The sequence below is a fragment of the Leptodactylus fuscus genome, chromosome 5 (genome assembly GCF_031893055.1).
Source record: "Leptodactylus fuscus isolate aLepFus1 chromosome 5, aLepFus1.hap2, whole genome shotgun sequence".
Taxonomy (NCBI): Eukaryota; Metazoa; Chordata; class Amphibia; order Anura; family Leptodactylidae; genus Leptodactylus; species Leptodactylus fuscus.
The window spans coordinates 52839217-52865226 of NC_134269.1; the positions used below are offsets into that span (position 1 = coordinate 52839217).

General features: G+C 41.8%; 1 protein-coding gene and 1 non-coding gene across 3 annotated transcripts; both read right to left on the reverse strand.

Moving 5' to 3' along the window:
• Positions 1 to 1836: 1836 nt before the first annotated feature.
• Positions 1837 to 1942, reverse strand: LOC142205370 (U6 spliceosomal RNA). Its single transcript, XR_012716382.1, has one exon. It is a non-coding gene; the product is annotated as a U6 spliceosomal RNA (small nuclear RNA).
• A 455-nt stretch (positions 1943 to 2397) lies between these two features.
• On the reverse strand, positions 2398 to 24676 carry UBAP1L (ubiquitin associated protein 1 like). 2 transcript variants are annotated; one of them, XM_075273172.1, is made up of 5 exons: positions 24590 to 24676; positions 16400 to 17131; positions 12877 to 13059; positions 11327 to 11428; positions 2398 to 3686 (listed from the first exon to the last, which is right to left on the reverse strand). In XM_075273172.1, the coding sequence occupies exons 2-5, from the start codon at positions 17084 to 17086 to the stop codon at positions 3552 to 3554; spliced, it is 1107 nt and encodes a 368-aa protein (XP_075129273.1). In that variant the 5' UTR covers positions 17087 to 17131; positions 24590 to 24676; the 3' UTR covers positions 2398 to 3551. The 2 variants fall into 2 exon arrangements, with proteins under 2 accessions (XP_075129273.1, XP_075129272.1); XM_075273171.1 differs by lacking the exon at positions 24590 to 24676 and adding an exon at positions 20091 to 20342.
• Between the last annotated feature and the right edge of the window lie 1334 nt (positions 24677 to 26010).

Consider the following 26010-nt stretch of genomic DNA (forward strand, 5'->3'; position numbering starts at 1 on the left):
AATATCACTATAGTCCTCATGCGTTTATGGCTGTCTCTAAATAAGTCTGCTGCATTTGTAATAGAGCTAAGTCCATTTTATCCAAAGCTGCCTGTGTAGCATATACAACTACGGGCTCGTTCACATCTGCGCCCAGGTGTCCGTACTTGAGGTTTCCGTTTCTTGCCTAAAACAGAGGCAGGAGACGGAAACCTGCAGGAGGCTTTCTCACCCATTCATTTGAATGGGTGAGAAAGCTGTCCGGCCGTGAGCGGTGGTGAGCGTTTTGCGCTCTCCGCCGCGAACCAGGTTTTATAATCCGGACACAGAGTCGGACATGCAGTACTCTGTGTCCGGATAAAAAAATCCGGTTTCGCGGCGGAGAGCCTAAAACGCTCACCGCCGCGCACGGCCGGACCCGGTCTGTGGTTTCCGTCTTCTGGCATGCAGAAGACGGAAACCATAGAACGGAGACCGTGAACACAGGTGTGAACCTAGCGTCCCCTGTTTCTCCGTAGATAAGCCCTAGCTTGATTTTTAGGCTTGAAATATAAGACCTACTCCAAAAATAGGCCCTAGTTACAGCCAGTGTCTTCAGTGCTAGGTTATGTCACCGCAGACGGAAAATAGGTATTTACCTTAGCTCCCAACTGTCCTGGACAAGTGCGCCGCTACCTCCCATCACGGTAGGGCATAATCCTTTCACCCGCTCCTGAGTTCCGCCTACTACCTCCCAAGTCCGCCTTCCCAATGTGCCTTCTGTGCCATGGGCTTGGTTACTTACGTCACCATATGTCAGGTGCTGTCCCTGCTCGCTCCCACAGATGCAGCCACTCCGGCTTAGCGTAAAGGAGAGAAAATATTAAGGGCACAGTGCTACTGCCACACAACATGTATAGAAAGAGAGAAAGCCAGTAAGTTTAAGACCCACTGAAACTGCCCCATCAATGATCAAAGACATCCACCAGAATCCCTAGAAAGTAGACCATAGTTCCCTTTAAATTTGGAAGTCTTCTGCTAGACCATTATTGTGTTAGAGAGCCATGGCCAGTAGACCCTTTGCTGGGCCAGTCCTATGCTGGTCAGCATTCATTCATTTGCTTTTTTTCTATCTGCTAGTCACTAAGAGGGACATTCCCCTTCCCGCCTTAAACATTCCAAGCACATAGTGGCACCATTTCTACATCCATCCTTTACATTCTGGCAAAATACCATTTCTGCAATGGCTGTAACAGGATCAGTATTAGTCCTGGTTCACATCTTCGTTTGGGCCATTCTGTTCCATTTCCTGCATGCAGCACTTTTCTCTCTGCATTTTTCATGCGGAAACCACACGGACCCCATTATAGTCTATGGGGTCTGCGTGTTTCCTAAGGTAACTGCTTTTTTATGCGGATTAGGTTTCCATTCAGGAGGTCCCCAAGTGGACTCCCCAAACGGAAATCCATGTGCAGATGCGAACCGTGACTTAGTGACCAAATGTTTGCTTATCTATCAGATCACAGATGTGCCATAAAAACAATACCTAACTTATTGCCAAAGAGACAGCAATTGGGAAAAGAGCTCAGAGTGGGTTAAAATGTAAAACAAACAATACTCACCTCACCGATTCTCTGCCATAAGATCCATTGGGCACAACTGATGCACATCATGTTACAGATCTGGCACTGGTATCACATGTTTAGCGCTGATGTGAACAAAACCTAATACATTTTTTTGAATCATTTGTTTTTATTGAATATTTTTCATGTTTTAGAATAAAGTCGATCTACAGTATGCAATACAAAGCAATGCAAAGTATTCTCGTAAACTTATTTAAAGATGAAAAAAGAAATCACAAAGAACATCAAGTAATAGAAAAATATGGAACGCTTCACAAATTTGGTCGTCATCCTTGCCAGGGGCCATACTAATCTCCTCTGTAGCTTTCCAATTCTAGTTTATGTGCTGCCGAAACAAGCACAGATTTATTTAAAGGGATAGTCACATCTGGACATTGATGGCTACATTTATGGAATATTCCATTATATAATAAATGCTTAATAGATGTGGATAGATATGGCCATAACGCCCAGATGGGAATACCTGTTTACATCTCTTTAAACTGGCAAGGAAGTGTCACCCCATTTATGTTCTCTACTTTTTGAGAAAACAAAGTGTTTCATTACATATCAGTCGTGATGACATGATGACCCTTTTTATGGGTGTCCCTATCCAAAGCATGTACCCCTCACTTTATAACATCATCTATCCTAATAGCATGTAAGGAAAAGGTTTGTCACAAATGGATTTTTCACACCGATGACTGATCCACAAGATCTGCCACCAGTATCTGATCTGTCGGTGTACAACACCCGGACCCCATACAGATCAGCTGTTATGGCAGATGCTGCTGCAGATGGAGGCTTCTCTATTACAGTAATAGGAACGGCATAGCGGCCCAATCCACTGTATAGCGATAATTCTTGGGAATTGTAGCACTGCTCCTCTTACCTCTTACTTGTAATGTAATTGTAATCCCTCCTAAATTTACAGATAGTCGCATCCCAGACCCTTTATGTTACTATAACATTATACAGATCACACATGCCTTATATGACACAGTATATCTTAATACACTCATTCCCATGAACTTCATTGTCCCTATTTACAATCCAGTTTGCATTTCATGAAATTGTCTTTCCTTCTAACATCTGCTTTGAATCTCGAAAGCTCATAAAAGTTTGTCTAAACCCCAAAATAAATTCTCATACTTTAAAAAAAAACAAAAACATCTGAAAATAATAAATGGATAATCTATAATTGTATCTTTTGCCTACGGAGAATAAAAGATATAACACCTATTATTCAGTTCACTTGTTAAATACAATCTGAGCTGCTAAGTCATTGCCACAGCCATTATATAACGCTAACCAAGGTAGTAGACTCCATTATGTCTATTGTCTGGACAAGACCATTTATCACCACCATGTATCATCTCAGGACTGGGATGGCCATAGTGCTTGGATATATAAACCCCATTGCAGTTATGTGCGTTCACTATTGAATGCCGATTTCAACTTCTGGAGTCAACCCTTAGTAGGGGAGAGCATAGCAATAGCTTTCTCCCTTCTCTTGATCCAAATCATATGCACACTTGGTCAATCCAAGCATGCATGTGTATGGGAAGATCAGGAGAGATAGCTGTCGGGGAACAAGTGTATCCTATGAGTATGGCCATCCTATATAGACAGTTTTTGAGCACTCTTTTTAGTATCACGACATCTTCTACTAAGTGTCCACATACACATAAAGACTTAGAAGTACAAACATGGTGGATGCTCTCTGCTATGGATTTTGCTTCAGACCCACAATAAATCTGCAGCAAAATTTGATGTAGATTTTGTCATAGATTTGGTAGCGAATTTGCCATGGATATCACCATAGGCATCCACATTGTACAGTGAATTTGCAGTGTGGTGTTTGGACTACAGATCTGTTGCAATTCCGTCATATCTGGACCAGGCCCTAAAGTTATCCTGGTTGTCTTCTGGTGACACATGGCCACGGCCAATAAGTAGGATATTCGGCTGTCACTGAGCTCTCATCATGAGTTCTTCCAAGGACTGATCCCTGTGGTTGTCATAAATCAGGAGAACTTCTTTGATGTCATCTTGCTGGAAGCCCATGTCATTGAACTGAAGTAAGAGACGGAGATACTCTGCAGCCTGCACAAGATGTAGAACAAAAGTCAAGATATTTCACAATCCGCTCACATACAGTTTTACATATGTCACTTATATTCAGCAATGTGACAACTTGGAGGACGGGTACGGTATATTCAATAGTCTCCTATTCCACTTTGCTATGTAGCTATTCAACTCTGCTGGGTTTATGTCATGTAGGTCATTGACATGATTATAAATCACCATCATGTTCTGTAGAACTGAACATTGCAATACAAAACAGGGGTAACAACATGAACACCAACGTATCAAGCAGAACAGTAGTACAGTACAGAAACTAGGCATGACTGCCCGTGTTTACAACCTAAAGGGTTAAAAGGATATGTTCAAGAGGTGGGTGAAGTGTGAACTGCACTCAGGGTTTAGGTGGTAGTGCCGAGCGCTCAAGGTAAAAGTGATAACATTTGTAGCTTCTACATTGTGAAGGTTATGTGTGTGCATACGCATGACTGCATTGTTGCTAATATGTACTTGTTTACTAGTGAATATTGCCTTTAAAGGGAATGATCACTTACATACATTTTTGCTAAATAAAACCAGATACTGACCCAAATTTCGCTTTTCTTAATCTAATTTTATTTTCTGATTGTTGATTTTTTTATTCTATTTTCTGGACATGCCTATGGGGCTTCTCTGACTTGCTCGTAACAGTATTTAGAGGTATGCTCTACAGTAGCCACATGGACCCTAGGATCCTGTAGACTGGAGAGGCTCAGTGACCAGTAGGAAAGTTTTGAGGGTGTGCTCTGTGCCCCCGGAGAGCAGGAGGTGACCCATGTTTATCACTTATTGTGTGTTATCAATAGCTAGGTGTTACCTTTCATTGAAATCCTGCCTGTACTGATAATGAGATGGCTCTTGAGAAGTGATCTCTACAGAGCATGAAGTGTCAGTCTCTTATGAGGCTCCATGGTCAGTGTGAAAACTGTAGAATTGTGGGAGTTTTTAAATACAGATAACAGAGAGAATTAAAGCAGACATCACTAAAATTGTTAAAACTCGAGTCCTGGTTTCAAATTCAACCAAGGACAACATCTGCAAGGAGTTTGTATGTTCTCCCCGTGTTTGTACGGGTTTTTCCTCCGGGTACTCCGGTTTCCTCCTCCACTTCAAAAATATACTGCTAGAGAATGTAGATTGTGAGCCAGATAAGGGACAGTGACCATAATGTATGTAAAGCGCTGCAGAATATGATGGCGCTATACAAGTAAGCATAACTAATTAATTAATTAATCAATTAATTAATTAAAAACAATAGCCATTTTCACATCTTGCTGTATCTCCACTATGAGTATCTGTATGCAACTAGAACTAAAGCAATTGTTTAGTGTGCGTTGGTGCTGTTCCTCAGTTGTTCCTCCTGTAAATTGATAAATACCTTGACCACTGGGTGTTACCAGATGGGACATGTCCATTTATAGCTTAAAGGGGTTGTTCCATCACAAGGATCCTATCTATACTGCTTGTTAATGTGGATGTAAGACTTTTCCTAAATACACTGCTTCAGCAAAACTGCTTTGTTTGGCCACTATATCACTTTATTCAATTCATTGTTGACACAACCCTTGACTTATCTGCTCAAAAGTCAAGTGATGTATCTGTTGCTCTCAAGGGGAGGGAGGAGGGGCTAAGTGCACGGGAGTGAGCCTGTGTTTCTAGCTATTCCTGTGTCTACACCATGTGACCTAGCTCCCTGCTTTCAGATAGGGGAGAGGAGCTGCTTTCATTTCTTCTGTTCTCTCAGTTATCAGGCTAGCTAATTCAATTGTGTTTATTATGGCAGAGACAGGCAGTGTCTGTATGTAACACAGAATGGAGTTGCTCCTGCCTGTACTTCATAGTCCAATATGGGTGGGCGGAGCTACACACTAATTTGGGGGCGGAGCTAAATGGCAGGTTGCATGTGAAACCCCACCCACCAAATGATGCAAGAAACCAGGAAGAAAGAAGATTTTACAGCAGTGAAGACTGGTGAGTATGCGACGTGGGAATACCCCTTTAACATGGAGAATGGTGCTGCATATTTTTCAATTTATTAATACATTTCTTGGAGGAAAAACAGAAGAACAACATAAAGGGCAGTTCTAAGAAATGATGCTCCACAATTGTTATTTCATAGGAAAAACAAATCTTTACTGGAGTCAGGAATGATGACAGATCCTTTTCATACTTTCTTACCACTTAGTCTATTATTTCAATGCATCTTAAGAAAACAACTTGATCCTTCCAAGTTCGAGACTACAAGAAGCAAAAATAGACCCAATAAAATGGTGTTCTATAAACAGATGTCTGCATCCCATTGTGCTCACTACTGCTTCCATATAGTAATATGGTCTTTGGGAACATTTATATCTATCGGCGTGGAAATCCTAAAAAGAACAGGTACAGATAGCAAACGCTGCGCTGCAGGGAGCTCACTCTATAGTCTCAGTTATTTCCATCTTAAGACATTAAACTCTTAGAAGGAAGCTTTGCCTCATTTTTGAACATGGCCCAACCTACCCCCACCACCCCCTACCCTCGTACACTATTTTAAGGCACCCTGTTAAAGCTCGGTCTGGAAGGATTTCAGAGAAATTATCCGCTTTATTGTAGAACTTATTAAATCAAGATGAGGATGTAGAACTTGAGTAGTAACCCTTTCCAAGCAAAGGTAGCAGGTCTATCACAGACAGAAGCTAGCACGTTATACCGCTTTTGCCTTGATTTAACCCTTACGTGTTAGGATGACCTTCAACGGGATAAGTCAACAGTAAAGAGTGCCAGGATTGCAAGAACTCCTCTACTCACGACAGCTCGTTCCCCAAACATGCGGATAAGGCAGGTCCCCTCCCAGCGGCGAATGTCCTCTGTACTTGCTGTAATGATTTTCCTGATTTACGGTCTCTTTATAATACGTTAAGTCCGATCTTAATAACAGCCCTGACTGACGAATACCGAATATATGACTCACCCCCCAATGAAGTCTCACAAGCTCCAAAATCCAATTATCTCACACTTTTATTATGCAAAAGTGTAAGTACAGTGTTTTTCCCACAAATCTAGACGTATATACATCAGATATTAACAGGGAGACTGCAGCCTATAAATCTTCTCATCGACCGAATATGCTGGACTGTATTTACCATATGGGATCGCCCGGCACGTGTCTGGTCTATGTGCAGGAATACAATGCCTAAGGAAGCAATGACTGCAAATATAAGTCAGAGGTCAAGATTATCTTGAAGGGTTTTTCTTAAGAAGATATAACTGTTATTGCCAGGGGAATCACGTCAGGCCAGGCCAATGTATTATTACATGGCAATGAATGGTCTGTGACGTAATATATAGTTGTACTGAATCCATCTTACATGGTCCTCCATACTGAGTCACAAGCAGGTGACTATAAGACATCCCATGCAATGGAAAGTTGCAGTAGGAGAGCAGACTGGATATATGTGGCGTCTTCTCTCTGAAACCCATGTCAGGAATGGAAGGTTATGGAAAGCTACAAGTCTGACATTTCTGTACGGCTATACCCACATCTGCAGCACAGGCTCTGTTAAGAGTCTCCATAATAAGATCTGTCTAAAATTGTACAGGAATTTGTTGTCCAGTGAAATGAAGAAGAACATAACAGATGCCAAACAGACCCCATTATCGCCAATGGGATTCCACTGGATCCATTGGTGTCTGTCATTACTTAGATGGGTCTGTGTTTACTCTTAAGTCCTTTCTTCTATTTGTATGATGAAACAGGGGAATGAACTAAACAAACACTGATGTGAACTCACTCTTACTTACTCTCATACGTTTCATCGGAATCTGTACATTTACACTCCCTGGTGATAAGGCCTCATTGGATATTTTACAGATCATTATCTTAGGCCCTATTCACATCTGCGTTCGGGTTTCCATTCCAGGAGTCCACAGGGGGACCCCCAAACGGAAACCTATATGCATTAACAATTGGTTACCTGGGAAACCCGTGGACACCATAGGCTATAATGCAGTCCTTCTGGTTGCTGTACGAATCAAGCGGAGAGAAAAGTCCTGCAAACAGCACTTTTCTCTCTGTATAATTCATGCGAAAACCACACAGACTCCATTATAGTCTATAGGGACCGTGTGGCTTCCTTAGGTAACCGCTTTTTAATGCGCATAGGTTTCCATTCGAGGGGGTCCCCGAATGGAAACCCGAACGCAGATGTGTATCAGGCTTCAAAATAAAGCCTTAAAATCTCTATAAAACTCATATAAGACTAAGGCCTCACGCAGCTTTTTCTGTTGCAGATTTTGTTGTTTTGTTTTTTGGGTTTTTTTTTAGCCAAAGCCAAGAATGGGAAGTAGATAGGAATTACATATACTTCTCCCTTCTGCTCAATCCACTCCTGGATTTGGCTCCAAAAAAAACAGCAAAAAAAAGCTGCATTTTCGCAACGTGGGGTCTTAGCCTAAAGGGGTTTTCCAGGAAAAAAATTATTTTTCAAAAAAAGGTCTGTTAGTGCTAGTAATAGGTTAAAAAGTGCAACCAAATACTTTAGCAGTGTTTTGAGTGATTTCTGGGCTTCTCTGGGAGCTCCGGGCCTCTTCTGTATTTGTCTACATGGGTTGCTTCCTGGTCTGTTTTCCATCAACTACCAAAATGCATTGCACTATACTGACTCACACTACCTCTCTCACTCACTCCCTCCACCTCCCTCTCTCACTCCCTCACACCCACTCTCTGTTTCTCTAGCTAGCCCGCCCACTACTAGTCTTTCCCAACTAACTAATGTCAGGAAGAGAAGGAGTCAGCCCCTCCCCCAGAAGGAAATGATGCCCCATGCCCAGAAGACAGGTAAGTATGATGGGGTGGGGAGGGGGGGAAATATTGGTGACATTCCATTTCTGGAAATGGGGATACGGAACTTCACTGGAAAATCTGATAATGACTGCCCTGGTAGTGTATAAATATTTTATCCTGGAAAACCCCTTTAAGGACACGAAAGTGGAAAACTATTAGCTGTCAAATCTTTAATGATGCTTTCTGCATTATGCAGAAAAAAGTTACGTAACTTTATAATACACTTTGTAGTTTAGATCTTAAGAATTTTCAGGATTTCTATTTCCTGTCAGCAACTGCTATTCTAGAAAAAAAAAAAAATGATGTATTGAATGGTGGAGCTGATTATCCTTTTCAATACACCATCTAAATGGATGCCATTGTCTTAGGATAATGGTAATGTATAGACACATTGGTACAGCGCTTGCCACCACATTTAGCCCGTTTCTAAACTCTTTACCCTACAGTACTCTTCAGTGGGATCGGGACAGATGAGCTAGCATTTACTCCACACATGCATCAATGAGTCTTTAGCCCTCATGCCCTTGTCACAATTTAACAGGTTGTCCCTCCTTGGCACTCTTTTGGTAAGTACTAACGACTACAACTGGGGATACCCCACAAGACCTGCCATTTTGGAGACTTTCTTACCCAGTCATCTAGTCACCACAATATGGTCCTTATTGAAGTCATCCATATTCTTGCACTTGAGTTTTTTCTTTCTTTTGACACATCAACTTCAAGAACTAAATGTTTGTTTTATTATTTACATCATATCTTAATGGTCTTAATCAGTGGCATAACTAGGAATGGCTGGGCCCCGTGGTGAACTTTTGACATGCAGGCCCGGGTCATGTAACGTCAGGGACGTTACAGAAGTAGTCCCGAAGCCTGCCTGGAGCCCGGAGAGGTAAGTAACAGTGTTTTTTATGTTCTCTTACCTCTCCTGTGCCTCCGATCATTATACTCAGGGATCTGAAAAGACCCCCGAGTATAATAATAGTGTTTGTGGGGCTCACAGCGTGACTTACCGATCCCGATCCCTGACAGGATCGGTAAGTAAATAGGGCCAGTTATTGGTTCAAATACCTCCAGCCGGTAATGACCTATTAAGAAAAAAAAAAAATGCAGCCGTGGTGGCTGTCGCCGGGCCCCTAATGTCCCAGGCCATGTGGCAGCTGCTACCCCTTCTACCTTATAGTTACGCCCCTGGTCTTAATGTTATTACTGATAGATGTTACATGCCCATATAGTACAGTCTATTATGTGCAACCCATGAGTGCAAACACTACCGTTTCCATTTCCCTTCATGTTGCCGTACCACACAAATAACACTCACACTTTGAGTGACAAAATTCTTATATACTCGAGGGTCATGAACTATAATCCTAAACATGGTTTCAGCTGAAAACCAATCTATATGATCAGATGGATGTTTATGGAGTCAGTATATTCCACATAGTGTTACACCCTGAACAGTGATGATGCATAGTGAGGCCCATGTGATACTCTGACCCTATGATCAGGGCTCTCAGGAGCTGGCGGGGGACTTTCTCACAGTCTCTGTCTGATCTCTGATTTGGCTTCATACAAACAGGAAATGAACAGTTTTCCCAGACATGTCATTGTACAAAAAATGCTATGCAAGGCTGGAACACCAAAGCCCATTGACACAGGAAAAATGACTATAATCTCAGCGGGTATCATTTACTCTGTGTAATGATTTACTTATATGACATACAGGCACGATGTGCGTTCATATATTATTCCAGGAATATTTGCTGCAGTATAAAGTTAACCATATCATGGATGAGTGAAGCTGCAACATATTTATTATTATTATTTTATTTTATTATGTTTTGCAAAAGTTACTAAAAGTAACAGTTTAGATATAAGTTGCTGTTATCAAAAAATGGCTGTTGATACTTTCTTGCATCCTCTCCTCCATTCCTGCACTGGGCCAGCAATAACCCTTTGTTCACATCTGCGTTTGGTAATCCACATGGGGACCCCCCAAATGGAATACTGAACACAACTGCAAGTGGTGTGCAGTGAAAGCACACGGATCTCATAGACTATATGTCCACACAAATCATGCGGAGAGGAAAGTAGATTGTGAACTACTTTCCTGTCTGCATGATCCTTGCAGAGATCTAGTGGCAAGCACACAGACCCTATTGTAGTCTATGGGCTCTGTGTGCCTTCACTACACACCGCTTGCAGATGTGTTCGGTATTCCGGGCGGGGGGGGGGGGGGGGTCCTCATGAGGACTCCATTGGACAGAATACCAACGCAGATGTGAACAAGGCCTTAGCTCTGTTTGTATATAGAATGGCTGCAGCAGCGACAGCCTATACAGTCTGAAAGCGGTGACTGGCTGCAGCGGTCCTGTCGATATGACGTCACCCTCACAGTCACTCTGTAAACAGAGCAGCAAAAGGTGTTGGCCAGCAAAGTGTACAAATGGGGGTGAGGACACGAGAAGATATCCATGCATTTTTATTTTCTAGTCCTCTTGAAATGTGTGCATTTAATTCAATAATCCCCGACAACACCTTTAATAAATAGCTAATTCTACGCTGTGGTTGGAAATTGTCAAAATTTAGAATCACAAAGTACTGCAGTTCCAGCCAAAACAGTATGTAAAGCATAGTTCTCATCTATCATAAATAAGCCAGAAAATTTGAAAAATAAAAGTAATGGACAAAAGTTACAAAGGTCATAGAATGAGTCAAAAGAAGCAATTTTCACCAAATGTTTCATCTTTGTGATGGATGGCTAGGTCACATGTTGTTCTATGTCAGTGTAACATTTTACCTTTATCTCAGAATTCTGGAACATTTCCATTGCTTCTTCCACTTGCGCTTCTTCATACCCAAGTTTACAGAGGCGATCTGTAGCTCCAAGGTAACCCAGAACCTATTGAAGCAAAGAATATGACGAGCAAGTGTTAAGAATCAAGAATTCAGTATCATACAGTTATCAGGTCCTTTAGTATTTGTGTACTAGGACATTAAAGCGGATCTATCAGCTTATAAGCACTTTCTATGCTCCTTAAGACTAAGGCCTCACGTTGCGGAAATGCATTTTTTTTGTTGCATATTTTGTTGCATTTTTTGAGCCAAAGCCAAGAATGGCTACAAAAGGAATGGGAAATATATAGGATGCTCTGATGCTTCTCCGTTTTGCTCAATCCACTTCTGTCTTTGGCTCAATAACACTCAAAAAAATCTGCAACAAAAAAAGGTGCGATTCCGCAACGTGGGGCCTTATCCTTAAGGAGTTTATACAGGATTTTAAAACACGGCTGCTTCCTTCTTCTCCAAAAGTGGCTTTGCATCCATTGGTCATATAGCAATGATACAGCTACAGAATGGCCATTTGACCCACATATATGATGTCACTTCTTTAGAAGAAGGAAGCAGCCATGTTTTCATATCGTGGATAAGCCCTTTAATGCAGCCTTTGGATGTAGTAGAATCTGGAATATGTTTCACGATCGCAGAAGGTTGTGCCCCATGTTCTAAACCGCTCACAGTTCATTTATCAATATAGAGTCAACAATGGGTTACAGCAGAACAAGCAGTCTTTGGTTTGTTTTTGGCGTTTCTTGGTGTGCTGACAGACGAGATCTCGTAGTTATAGCTCTTATTGTTTACAAATGTCATTTTAATAGTATTAGACATTTTCATGCTGCTGAACTACCGTAATTAGTTAACGAGAAGATCCCAGACAAGTACTGGGGAATAAATGGTTAATGTAATAGCCTATTTGAGAAATATTTGTAAAGCGGTTCTTCATATTAAAAGGTCTGGCAGCAAGGCCAAGGACAAGGTAATGGCGCCAGGAGCGTAAATTAAAGACAGACAAAGACTAAAAAAGTTGAAAAATCTGAATATAGAAAAAAATTATAAAAAAAAATACAAAATGCAGAAAATGACAATGACTAGTACTGCGTTTAGATGAATAGGTCTTCTTGGTGATGTCTTAGGCCTCCTGAACACGACCATAGTGGTTGTTACTGCAAATACTCATCTGCAATCTGCAAAAAAACATGTCCACATGCTATCCACAATAAGACTTCTATGATCCCCTATACTTGTCTTTGTGGACAAATATTGGGCATGCAGTCGTTGTATGCGGTCCTTGTATGCGGCATGGACACACGGCTGCAAAAATGAATGCACTTGTGGATAAAAACTATGGACATATGCATGAGGACTTACTAAACATACTGTATCGTAACAATCCATAATACAATAATACACAATATAGACACTGCAACATAGTTATTGCAAGTGTATGACTTTGTGTACCTACATAGGAATCACATAACTATTTCATGATGGATGAACCTTGTGAATTACCTGTTCTAGGCTTTGTCCTCCCATTTTCTGCATTGCTATCATAGCTCTACGAAGTGGGTACCCCATAGACGTCACAGCCTCAATGACATCACGCTCTTCTTGGCTAAGCGCTAACAGGACATCACCCGAGTAGTCAGAACGGCTTCTTCTTGTAGGTGGGAGGCAGGTATATGGATTCAGAGACTGGAGGTACACAGGCAGAAAGACTATGCATAAGTATATGTACCTTGTAACCAGAACATTGCAGCCTAATAAACTGATGGGAATCAGAGCTCTTAAAGTTTATGAAAAAGACTCATTTAAGTATTAAGCACATGAATTCTTTATGGATCCATGAGGTATTAACTAGTAATATACAATGTCTATGGGCCAGTACTCTGTGTGTCCACACCACTAATATACAATGTCTATGGGCCAGTACTCTGTGTGTCCACACCACTAATATACTACGTCTATGGGCCAGTACTGTGTGTTCACACCACTAATATACTATGTCTATGGGCCAGTACTCTGTGTGTCCACACCACTAATATACAACGTCTATGGGTCAGTACTCTGTGTGTTCACACCATTAATATACAATGTCTATGGGCAGGTACTCTGTGTGTTCACACCACTAATATACTATGTCTATGGGCCAGTACTCTGTGTGTTCACACCACTAATATACTACGTCTATGGGCCAGTACTCTGTGTGTTCACACCACTAATATACTACGTCTATGGGCCAGTACTCTGTGTGTTCACACCACTAATATACTACGTCTATGGGTCAGTACTCTGTGTGTTCACACCATTAATATACTACGTCTATGGGCCAGTACTCTGTGTGTTCACACCACTAATATACTACGTCTATGGGCCAGTACTCTGTGTGTTCACACCATTAATATACTACGTCTATGGGCCAGTACTCTGTGTGTTCACACCACTAATATACAATGTCTATGGGCCAGTACTCTGTGTGTTCACACCACTAATATACTACGTCTATGGGTCAGTACTCTGTGTGTTCACACCATTAATATACAATGTCTATGGGCCAGTACTCTGTGTGTTCACACCATTAATATACAATGTCTATGGGCAGGTACTCTGTGTGTTCACACCACTAATATACTACGTCTATGGGCCAGTACTCTGTGTGTTCACACCACTAATATACTACGTCTATGGGTCAGTACTCTGTGTGTTCACACCACTAATATACTACGTCTATGCGTCAGTACTCTGTGTGTTCACACCACTAATATACTACGTCTATGGGCCAGTACTCTGTGTGTTCACACCACTAATATACAATGTCTATGGGCCAGTACTCTGTGTGTTCACACCATTAATATACAATGTCTATGGGCCAGTACTCTGTGTGTTCACACCACTAATATACTACATCTATGGGTCAGTACTCTGTGTGTTCACACCACTAATATACTACGTCTATGGGTCAGTACTCTGTGTGTTCACACCACTAATATACTACGTCTATGGGTCAGTACTCTGTGTGTTCACACCATTAATATACTACGTCTATGGGCCAGTACTCTGTGTGTTCACACCACTAATATACAATGTCTATGGGCCAGTACTCTGTGTGTTCACACCATTAATATACAATGTCTATGGGCCAGTACTCTGTGTGTTCACACCACTAATATACTACGTCTATGGGTCAGTACTCTGTGTGTTCACACCACTAATATACTACGTCTATGGGCCAGTACTCTGTGTGTTCACACCATTAATATACTACGTCTATGGGCCAGTACTCTGTGTGTTCACACCACTAATATACTACATCTATGGGTCAGTACTCTGTGTGTTCACACCACTAATATACTACGTCTATGGGCCAGTACTCTGTGTGTTCACACCATTAATATACTACGTCTATGGGCCAGTACTCTGTGTGTTCACACCACTAATATACAATGTCTATGGGCCAGTACTCTGTGTGTTCACACCACTAATATACTACGTCTATGGGTCAGTACTCTGTGTGTTCACACCATTAATATACAATGTCTATGGGCCAGTACTCTGTGTGTTCACACCATTAATATACAATGTCTATGGGCAGGTACTCTGTGTGTTCACACCACTAATATACTACGTCTATGGGCCAGTACTCTGTGTGTTCACACCATTAATATACTACGTCTATGGGCCAGTACTCTGTGTGTTCACACCACTAATATACTACGTCTATGGGCCAGTACTCTGTGTGTTCACACCATTAATATACTACGTCTATGGGCCAGTACTCTGTGTGTTCACACCACTAATATACAATGTCTATGGGCCAGTACTCTGTGTGTTCACACCACTAATATACTACGTCTATGGGTCAGTACTCTGTGTGTTCACACCATTAATATACAATGTCTATGGGCCAGTACTCTGTGTGTTCACACCATTAATATACAATGTCTATGGGCAGGTACTCTGTGTGTTCACACCACTAATATACTACGTCTATGGGTCAGTACTCTGTGTGTTCACACCACTAATATACTACGTCTATGCGTCAGTACTCTGTGTGTTCACACCACTAATATACTACGTCTATGGGCCAGTACTCTGTGTGTTCACACCACTAATATACAATGTCTATGGGCCAGTACTCTGTGTGTTCACACCATTAATATACAATGTCTATGGGCCAGTACTCTGTGTGTTCACACCACTAATATACTACGTCTATGGGTCAGTACTCTGTGTGTTCACACCACTAATATACTACGTCTATGGGTCAGTACTCTGTGTGTTCACACCACTAATATACTACGTCTATGGGTCAGTACTCTGTGTGTGCACACCATTAATATACTGTACAATGTCTATGGGCCAGTACTCTGTGTATTCACACCACTGATATACAACGTCTATGGGCCAATACTCTGTGTGTTAATTTCTAAATGCATTTTCTCACTGATTGTTTTGAGACTAACTGATTTTTTTCTGTAGCTGTATACATGGTGTTCTCCCTGTGTAAAGAATGACGGAAACTTTGGAAGGAGGTAACCATAGCCTCTTGTTTGGCTGATCAATGCGGGTGATGGGAATGGAATCAAACCGCCAAAGATAAAATATTGATATCCCAAAACAATAATTTTACAAAAATCTATTATCCAGGATTTATCATGATGATCTGTCTGTTAAAGAGAGTCTGTCATCAAAACCAAGCACAGTAACCCTGCTGCAGTTAGATAGGTTAGGGTCACTTGAATCAAACAGCGTCCTCCTCTTGTGAATCGCTGCCTCCATTGCTGAGATATCACTGGTTTTGTCATTATGCAAATGATCTCTTTGGAGTAACTTAGGTGTTGCCGTTGCTCTAAAGAGGTAAGTGGCAATGCCCTCATTACTCCAAAGAGCTAATTTCCATATTGACAAAGCCAGTGATATCTCGGACCCCAACCTATCTATCTGCAGGGCTGGGTTAATATGTTTGGTTTTGGTGACAGATTGCTTTAAGTTCTGTAAAAGTGGGAGATTGAGCTATCACATAAACATATATTACCGTATAGGTGGGTTTGTGGCAGCGTATTGGAGGTATGCTGCCAGCACTGTAGGGTCTCTTGGAACAGCAGCAGCAGTTAGGACGAGGAGGGGGTGTTGGGCTCAAACGGTGTCCACAGCAGTTGCTCCTTTGGAGTTGACCTTGAGAGCTGCCTCTGGAATCTGTATTCCCCTTCTGTGGGTGCACCAGAGATGCAATTCTCTTATTTGCAGCCTCCAGCTCATTCTTGGAGGTAAGTGATGAAGTTACTGACTTTCTCCTTTTGACGTTGGATGGAGGTGACTCATTATGAGAGCAGTGACATCTGGGGGGTGGGCTGGGCACAAATGGAGAAGTACGAGGTCTGTTAGACCACTGGGGCTGAGGGCTTTTGGACAAACGTGCCCTTGCTTCTCTTTGTCGAGCCTCTCTCTCACTCTCCTCTGAAGATGAGTACTCATCATCCTCAGAGTAGCCATCCTCCTCAAAGATTCTTTCCTTGTCCATGTTTTCCACTCCGCCCCAGCTGCTTCTTGAACGACTAACGTTAACATCTGATGAGCTCAAGCTTCTACATCTTCTTACAGGTAATGATGGCCGTTGTGGACTGCTGCGTCTGTTGGGGGATACCCCCTTCCTCTCATGCATCATCCAATATGGAGGTGCAGTGGGTCTGACCTCAGACATGGGGGCTTTACGACCATACATTTCTTCTACCCAGTCTAGAACCTTTCTTTCCACAGAGAAATCGTGCTGCAGATAAAAATATATATTATTATTGAGAACGGTATTATTGAGACCTCTGCTATTATATATTATTACTGCAAACTTCATTAGAAAACATGTTCCTTCCCAAAAAGCAATTATGGCTAGGACAGAGAGGTGATGCACTGCCAGAAAACTCCTGCAATTTTGATCTAGGGGTAAACCAATAAAGCCAGCATATGCAAAAGTATGCAGGGGTTAGAGCAGGGGTAGGGAACCTTTGGCTCTCCAGCTGCTGTGAAACTACAACTCCCAGCATGCTCCATTCACTTCCATGGGAGTTCCCAGAACAGCAGAGCCAGTATGCATGCTGGGAGTTGTAGTTTTGCAACAGCTGGAGAGCCATACGTTCCCTACCCCTGGGTTAGAGGAACTAGAAAATCCTTAATTTTACACAAGCAAATTTAACTCTTTCTAGCACAACTGTCATCCCCGGTAATGCTCCCTTTTGTTGATATTCACATAACTTATGTGACTGTTTATCTGTGTAATTGCTTTAGTGAAGTGATATGTCAGACCTCATGCAGTTCAAAAGGGGACTGATTGTTGGTATGGACCTGGTAGGGTGTCTGTGAACCAAATTGCTGATCTGATGGCTATGCAGAGGTCTACTGGTTCTGTAATCACATCTTAGTAGGCAAAGATGAGCAAAACATTTGAAGACAAATGTAGCTGTGGTCAAAAGTCAAAGCACGACATGAAGTACAAAAAAAGCATTGTTTATCTGTGTAATTGTTGTAGTGACGTGATATGTCAGACCTCATGCAGTTCAAAAGGGGGACTGAATGTTGGTATGGCCCTGGTAGGTTGTCTGTGAACCAAGTTGCTGATCTGATGGGTATGCTGAGGTCTACTGGTTCTGTGACCACATCTCAGTAGGCAAAGATCAGCAAAACATCTGCAGACAAATGTAACTGTGGTCAAAAGTCAAAGCTTCACATGAAGGACAGAAAAGCAGATAGATGTTTTGCTGGTATTAGCATACTGAGATGTGATTTTGGAAACAGTAGGCCTCAATATGCATTAACTCAGGTCACAGAGGCCCCTACCAGGTGTATATCAACCTATAAACACTCTGTGAAGTCTATAGGGCTACATGAGATTTCAACTTAGCTCCTTAGCCTTGTCATTCACTGAGGGAGGGCAAGGCAAAGTGTATTAGAGCAGTGTGGACCATGACAGTTTGCAGCAACAGAGTGCTCCAGATCGTTCATTTGTATACTACGAAATAACTGAAAATCTTGGCAACTGAGACAGAAGTTTTTATGGAGAAAACATTTCATTCCGGTGAGCCTGACCTCTTTGCGTTGCTGGTTTAATAGGCTTCGCTCTGCTCAAGTAATAAAATTTATCAACATAGACATAAACTACATGGCTGAAAAAAAGGAGGCATTACCAAAAATGACAGGTGTGTCAGGAAGAAATAAACATAACTATGTAGAAATAGGGGTCTTCTAGTTATATTGTGCAACTCCCATACAACAATATGTAACCAGATGTCACTGAAGTTGGAGATGAAAGACACCAACAAAGTAATGTCTATGGCTGATTTAACACAGATACAACTACAAAGTAACAAGAAAGTCATATAAAAGTAGAAATCACATTGGGCTCTGTATCTAACATACACCGCGGGAAGAGCTTAGAGCGTATCAGTCAATGTTTCCATAGGGCCCATTCACCAGATGGAGGCAAAAAGATTATATAAAGAAACCAATAGCTGATGAAAACGTGACCACCCATTATAAGCCATTGGATAAAAAACTACCATAATTGGTCATAGTAAGCAGGATCCATCATAGCTCTTATAAAATGGAAATAATGATGCCAGGGTGAACAAAGCCATGCTTGTTTTGTGGTATGGTTTTTCCGTCTCCTGTCCAGTTTCTTGGGCAGAAGACGAAAACCTAAAAGCGGAGACGTGGTGTGAACCCGCCCTTACTGGATAGAATGCAACAGAATGCTCTATTGTAATCAAGATAAAGTGATGGAAAGCTCCAGGCAAATAAGAAATTAGTGTGAACCAAGCCTATAAGGGTAATACAATCATGGGCTAAGGTCACAGAAGATCCTCCATTAGGCGGAGGCCCCACGTTGCGGAAACGCAGCTTTTTTGTGGCACATTTTGTTGTGATTTTTTACACCAAAGCCAAGAATGGCTATAAAAGGAATGGGAACTATATAGGAAGCTCTTATATTTCTACCTTCTGCTCAATCCACTCCTGGTTTTGGCTCAAAAAAGGGCAGCAAAATCTGCAACAATTAATCTGTGTTTCCACAACGTGGGGCCAACGTGATGAATGAATTGTAGGGCAGACTGAACATTTAGGGCTTGCTGTCCTTTACTTGGGAACCCTTATATTAGAAGTGGCACATTGGATGACTATCCCACCATTAACATCTAAACTGTCTGAACAGGGGGCAGTTTAGCTTGTTAAAAAACGAAGCGCAGTGAGTCTGCACAGGTGGGCTGATGATCGTCCTAAAGCAGCTGATAATGGCAAACACTGAGGTGTCCAACATGGCAGATCTGTTCTTAGTAGACTAAAGCCATTGTTGGCCAGCTACAAAGGTTCACATCATCCATAGCTGATTGTTGAAGTTTGTTCAATTGTAATGGACCATGCTTAACATCAATGGCCAGCTTAAAGCCTCAGGCACACTACTGTTTTACTGATGTTTGCAACCTTCCCATTGTATCGAGCCATGATAAGTCCCTCATAGGACTCTCTGAGGTTTTATTATATTGCCATATGCCTTTAAGTCCATACAATTGCAAGTCATATTGTGAAGTTATTCTCCCCTAGTAGCTGTGTATTACTACGTCACATTCATGAAGCCTTGTAGTTCATCCTCCCCTGCTGGTAAAATAGCCATCAATAACATGCATTGATATAAATGATATAGGAACGTCACATGCAGGTAATATGTGATCTCCAGGACTCACCACAGTACACATTAGTATATCGCTGCAGTCAGGAACATTAACATTTGAGAGGTTGGATAAACTTTCTTCAGGTGAGGGGACAGGGGTGAATCCATCATATAATCTGAAGGGGACGTCATCTAGAACACTCATTCCAATGGAGTCTCAGAACAGATAAGACCTAGACAATGACAATGAAGCTCAGAAAGGGAAGACGCTAGACCAAGTGTGATTCACAATTTGTGTGTGCTATGAAAAGACGTGTATGAAACCTATATCAGTACATACAACTGAGCAGAAAGCAATACGAAAGCAATACAATAGTAATATCAGTTGTACAGTAAAGGAACTAGAGTATGATAAAAGCAAGGGCACCCTTAGGTTCTACTGATGCAGATTCTGAAGCCAATGCCAAAAGTGGATTACATTTTTTTTTCCATTCGTGCTTTATACCACTTGGCTTTAAAATCTGCATCAACAAAACCTGAGTGTGTGTATTTACCCTAAGACTAGGTTCAGACTGTGCTTTTTTAGTTGCGGTAATGAGAGGCACATTTAGGGCTCGTTCACACGGGGCAAGAGGGAGCAAATTATGGCTCTGAATCCACGTCATAATCCGCCCCCTCATAATAGAGGTCTATGTACACCGTTAGCTTACTTTTTTCCATGAGCGGCATGTTCCCACTCACGGAAAAAAGAAGCGAGCTGCCGTTTCTTCAGGCGGATTCTGTGGCTAATTCAGCCCCGGCGTCCGCCTCGCGGCAGAACCATTCGTACTAGGCCCATTCATTTGAGCCTACTCCAGAGGGGGAAGCCGCGACAGTCGTGGCAGGCGCATTTTGGCCCTATTGTGATGCGGTTTTCAGGACCAAAATGCGCCCCACCACCCCCCTGTGTGAAATAGCCCTTACTCTGCATGCATGTCTGACAGTCAGTCGGAGATAAGCTGTTCCAATACATAGTGGCTACCGGTAATGCTTAAATGTCTGGTGCTATGCTACTTTCTCGCCATGTAATGTGTAGTAATGGGTTTATCTACTGCAGCAGTGTCCCATAGATTTCAATGAGGCAGTATATACAGTATGACATGGGAGCAGTGCAGCTATCGGCATTACCAGGAGCCGCACTGACCTAGAATGAGTTCTCTCGCAGCACTGGGGGCAGTCCCAAACCCTCAAACAGCGATGGGGGCAACCCCAATGCTGCGAGAGAAATCTCCAGTGACGCCTCTATTTTCTTCTGGAATGCCCTCTTCCTGTGACTTCTTCCGTCCTGGGTTTCAATCTTCTAGGCCTTGGGCAGAGCCGACTGCGCATGCTCGGGCTATAAAAAAATGGGCGCTTACACCAGCTTACTGTGTAAGTGGCCACAAGAAAATAGCCGCTTACACCAGCTTACTGTGTAAGCGGCCATTTTCTTGTGGCCTGGGCATGCGCAGTCAGCTCTGCCCGAGGCCTAGATGATTGAAACCCAGGACTGAAGAAGACACAGAAGAAGATGGAGGCGGTGCTGAAGAGTTCTCTCGCAGCATTGGGGATGTCCCCAGTGGTGTTTGAGCGCTGGGGACCACCCCCAGTGCTGCGAGAGAGCTCATTTGTATACCGAAGAAAACCCGGATTTCTACTGAATGACGTTGCAGAGAAGACACCTACGTGTTAGTTAGAAAAAAAGGGATTCCAATGATAGGATCCCTTTAATGTTCATTAATTTTTAGCTGAAATGCATAGTAAAATGTACTCCTCACTACTGCAGTTAGTAAAAGCATGCAGTTCTTAATTTAAAAAGCACTGCGTGAACTCAGCGAAATTGTTCAGGTTGTTATGAAGTAGTCAACATTTTAGGGTGATCAGAGGTGAGACCCCACACACTACTTCTCCTTATAACAGTGGAGTAATGGAGTGAAATGGAGATGACGTCCCCCGCCCCTCCATAGTAATAAGCAGTCAGATTGAATGTTGCTCCTTTACCTTTTTACATTTAACCGACTGTACACATAATATAACATTTCACCATAACACGGACATTGACAGGTGTTCCCCAATGTTTTACAGCTGAGATTGTAATGAACAGTGACACATTTGTGGAAACATTGCAGAATGTCATATTGGTCTGTAACCAGTACACGAAAGCTGACACAATTGTTTTTTCCTCTAATCGCTCACATAGGTGGTCAGGTCTCAGTGCACATTCAGACACCAATGACTACTGATAGGAATTAGTTTCCATACAATAACATGGCTCCAGTTTAACCTTGTATTTCTGAACCCTATGATGATCTAAGTTCAGTTCAACACCATAGGGGGGTCTGGCTTTTGCAGCTGCAATGTGGATGTGTAAAGGCGATCACCGTCATCTGGTTACCCAGAATCCACTGCAGCCTATGTCTGTTAAATTGTCAGTTTTCCTTGAGCCGGTGATTGGAGACTAGATACTACTTGTCTCCCATACACTGCACACAGAGAAGGGGAGATCCTGCTACCTAGGGGCATAACAAGTAACCTTGGGGCCTCATGGTAAATTTTGGAATAGCTCCGCTCCATTATGACCACCATCAGCAGCAATTTCAAAATTATTTTGATCATTTTGGTGTCACCAATGCAAACAGATGTTATGTTAGAGGAATCATAGAGGAATAATAGACATAGTGATGTTACAATAGAAGGATAATGCATCTATTGGTGTCACAATAGAAGACTAATGCATGAGTGATGTCACAATAGAGGAAAAATAGACATAGTGATGTCACAATAGGATAATGCACCCATTGGTGTCACAATAGAAGGATAATGCACCAGTGATGTCACAATAGAGGGATAACACACACACACACACACACACACACACACACACACACTAATGTCACAATAGAAGTATAATACACACAGTGATGTCAAAATATAAGGAAGAAGCACATACTGATATCACAATAGAGGACTAATGTACACAGACACATCATAGTACAGAGACAATGCACATAATGATGTCACAACAAAGGAAACACACACATATACGGATTTCACAATATCGCAATAAAGCACACAGTCACATCATAGTACAGAGACATGTCACAACACAGAATTAATAAACTGGGTTATGATCACTTAGAACAGTCTTTAGCACTGTCTCTCCTCAGTACTCATAGTATGGATGGATACACGTCACTCCACACTTAGGTGCACTGCTCAAGTAGGGGTCTACTCCTTGCAGAACATTTCACATATACTCGGCACTCAGAATGATGATGGTACAATATGATGGCTCTTTTTTTCCACTATTATGTTGGGGAGTGTGTGGTGAACATTTTTCTAATGTATTTTATTTATCTATCAAACTTCCCTTTTATAGAAAACAGGCTGTAAAGTTCCCATTAGCAATACTCTAACTAAGCAATACCAGAGAGACTGTCCGTACACATGTATTCAATGTAGTACACAGAGCTGAAGCATATACCAAAGGGGGGATTGGTCCCATAAAATGGCTGTATCTCCGATTTTATACCACCTACAAAAATGATTCTAGTATCAAAAGAAAGATTCTTGGTTTTCATATGATGTCAGTATTCAAGATGTCAGTATTCAAGAACTAGCTATAACAGAACCTGAGATATCACTAGAAAAAACACAGTTGGGAATTTGATGTAGTATGTAGCAGTTCAGACCTGTGTCCGGATTCTCATCTTTCTTTTGATATCAGATCCATTTTTCTAGGTGGTATATAACCAGAGATACAGCCATTTGAAATGACCATCCTTCTTTGGTAAATGTTTCAGCTCTGCATGTTTACATTGTAACTGTGTACGGACTTTCCTTAGTAACAGCTCTTAGAAGGTTTCTATGGAGAATGTTACAGCCTGTTTTATAATAAAAGGGAACTAAAATAGTGTAATAAGGAATATAACAAAAATGGTCACCAAACACTCCCTGAAACAACAGCGGAAAAAAAATGGGAGTTACACTTTAAGTGCCGAGCAATCAAAACATAGTGTAATGTTTCAGTCTGTATTGGATCTTTATCAAACACGGACTGCAGATGCTGGTGAGAAAAGCCAATGCAAATGGCGCCAAGAGGGACAAGGCTATAGGCTAGAGGAAAGTGCATTCTTCTGAGTGCCGAGTATATTTGGAATCTCCCACTAGTAACGCCTTCCTTCTCTCCCTTCCATAGACTTCTATGGGAAGCCTGTAACCTGATTTCTCAGTAGTGATTGGAGTCAGTGAACTGTGCAGGAGGTGAGCCAGAAAATAAGAATCAGCTCATATACAGGACAATATTTTTCTCTACCAAAGTTTACAATACTTGTTTGTACTATTGCTCCTTACAAAGATTGCTGAAAAGTACAGTGCCTATAAAAAGTAACCTTATATAGGAAAAAATGCCAGGAAATACCCTTCAAATGAGGGAGTGGCACCAAATTATTATTAGGTATTATACTGTATAGTATAATACATAAGAAATGTCATAAAGAAGAACTACACAAGTAAAAAGTGAACATATATTCCATGTATAGTAGTTACACATACCCTGAGAAGTGGTAGCAGAACTGCCGCAGACACTGATTATCCCCAAGTGATCTAACATATAGAAGCAAGACGTCTGGAGATGTTTACAAGAAGCCTCTGCAGATATAGTAAGCTGCCTAAAAGCTTAATAAAGCCACGTGTAACACACATAGGTGGCATCAGGCCACTCGACACAAGACTACAATTAATCCCATTAAAAAACAAAGGGATGTATGGTAAAGAAATGTGACCAGCAGTAATGCATCGACAGCAGGCACAGGAAAAACATCCGGTATTAATGTGCACTGAACCAATATAGTATCAGAAGATACATTCTATACATGAGCGGGAAATACAGATGTAGCAGAGCTAACCTGGACATCTGCAATTAGTTAACCTGCTGCAGTGTGATATCTTACCACAAAAGACAGAAACAACTATTGGTTAATGTTGTCTTCTCAATTGCAGAAGTTCAGGTTAAATCTGCACCATCTGTATAAGACAATAAGAACATGTCTCTTTAAGCAGAGCACCAAGTACAAGGATATGTTCCCAAGTGGATTGTTCCCTTTGCATGTTGTAGGGATTGACAGTCCCTCAGTGGTGCTGTCATGGGTAAGATGGAAAATAAAGCTCCGACCCCTAGAATGTAGTATTATGAACTGAACCAGCACAGAATTTGGCACATACATTGAAATACAGGTCATAGGTAGAATCAGTCTAAATCTTCTACTTAGCACAATTCTGATGGTGTCCAGAATATAGTTGTCAGTGCAACTTGTGAAGAAACTGCACTCAGCCTTCCCTGGATGGCAAATCTACCTGACTATACAGTGATGCCTGAGCTACTCTGATGGGTCTCAATGTGGTTGACACCTTCCTATAGCGATGGGGTTATTATTTTCAGTCAAATTGAGCATGCAGGAGCAGGGTGACAAGTGGTGACACTCACTCAGGGACCGCTTTGGCACCAAATTCAAATATTTTTCTGGCAAGCTGCTCCTAGTCTGCCCTTGTCATTACTAGGTGTGCTGTGTGATCTGCTGCTACTATTGTGAGTTGATGTCCTTTGCTGGCCAACAGAGCGATTCCTGCTATTTTGCAGAATCAACGTTATAGAAGCAGCTTCTTCTGACCAGCATTGACCACTTTAAGTTCAGAGTTTTGATGCAGGTCTACCAGCTTTTCATTCAAGAGTCAGATAGATCCTGCCTCTCATTCATTACAAAAGGCTTTGCAAGATGGAATCTGCCAGAAGATGGATCACGACACTTCTCTTTCTTTAAAGGGGTTGTCCCTTAACAAGGATCCTATTTATACTGCTTGTTAATGTGGATTTAAGACTTTTCCTAAATACACTGCTTCAACAAAACTGCTTTGTTTGTCCACTATCTTAATTTATTCACTTCATTGTTGACACTGCGTTTCTATGGCCCTTGGGA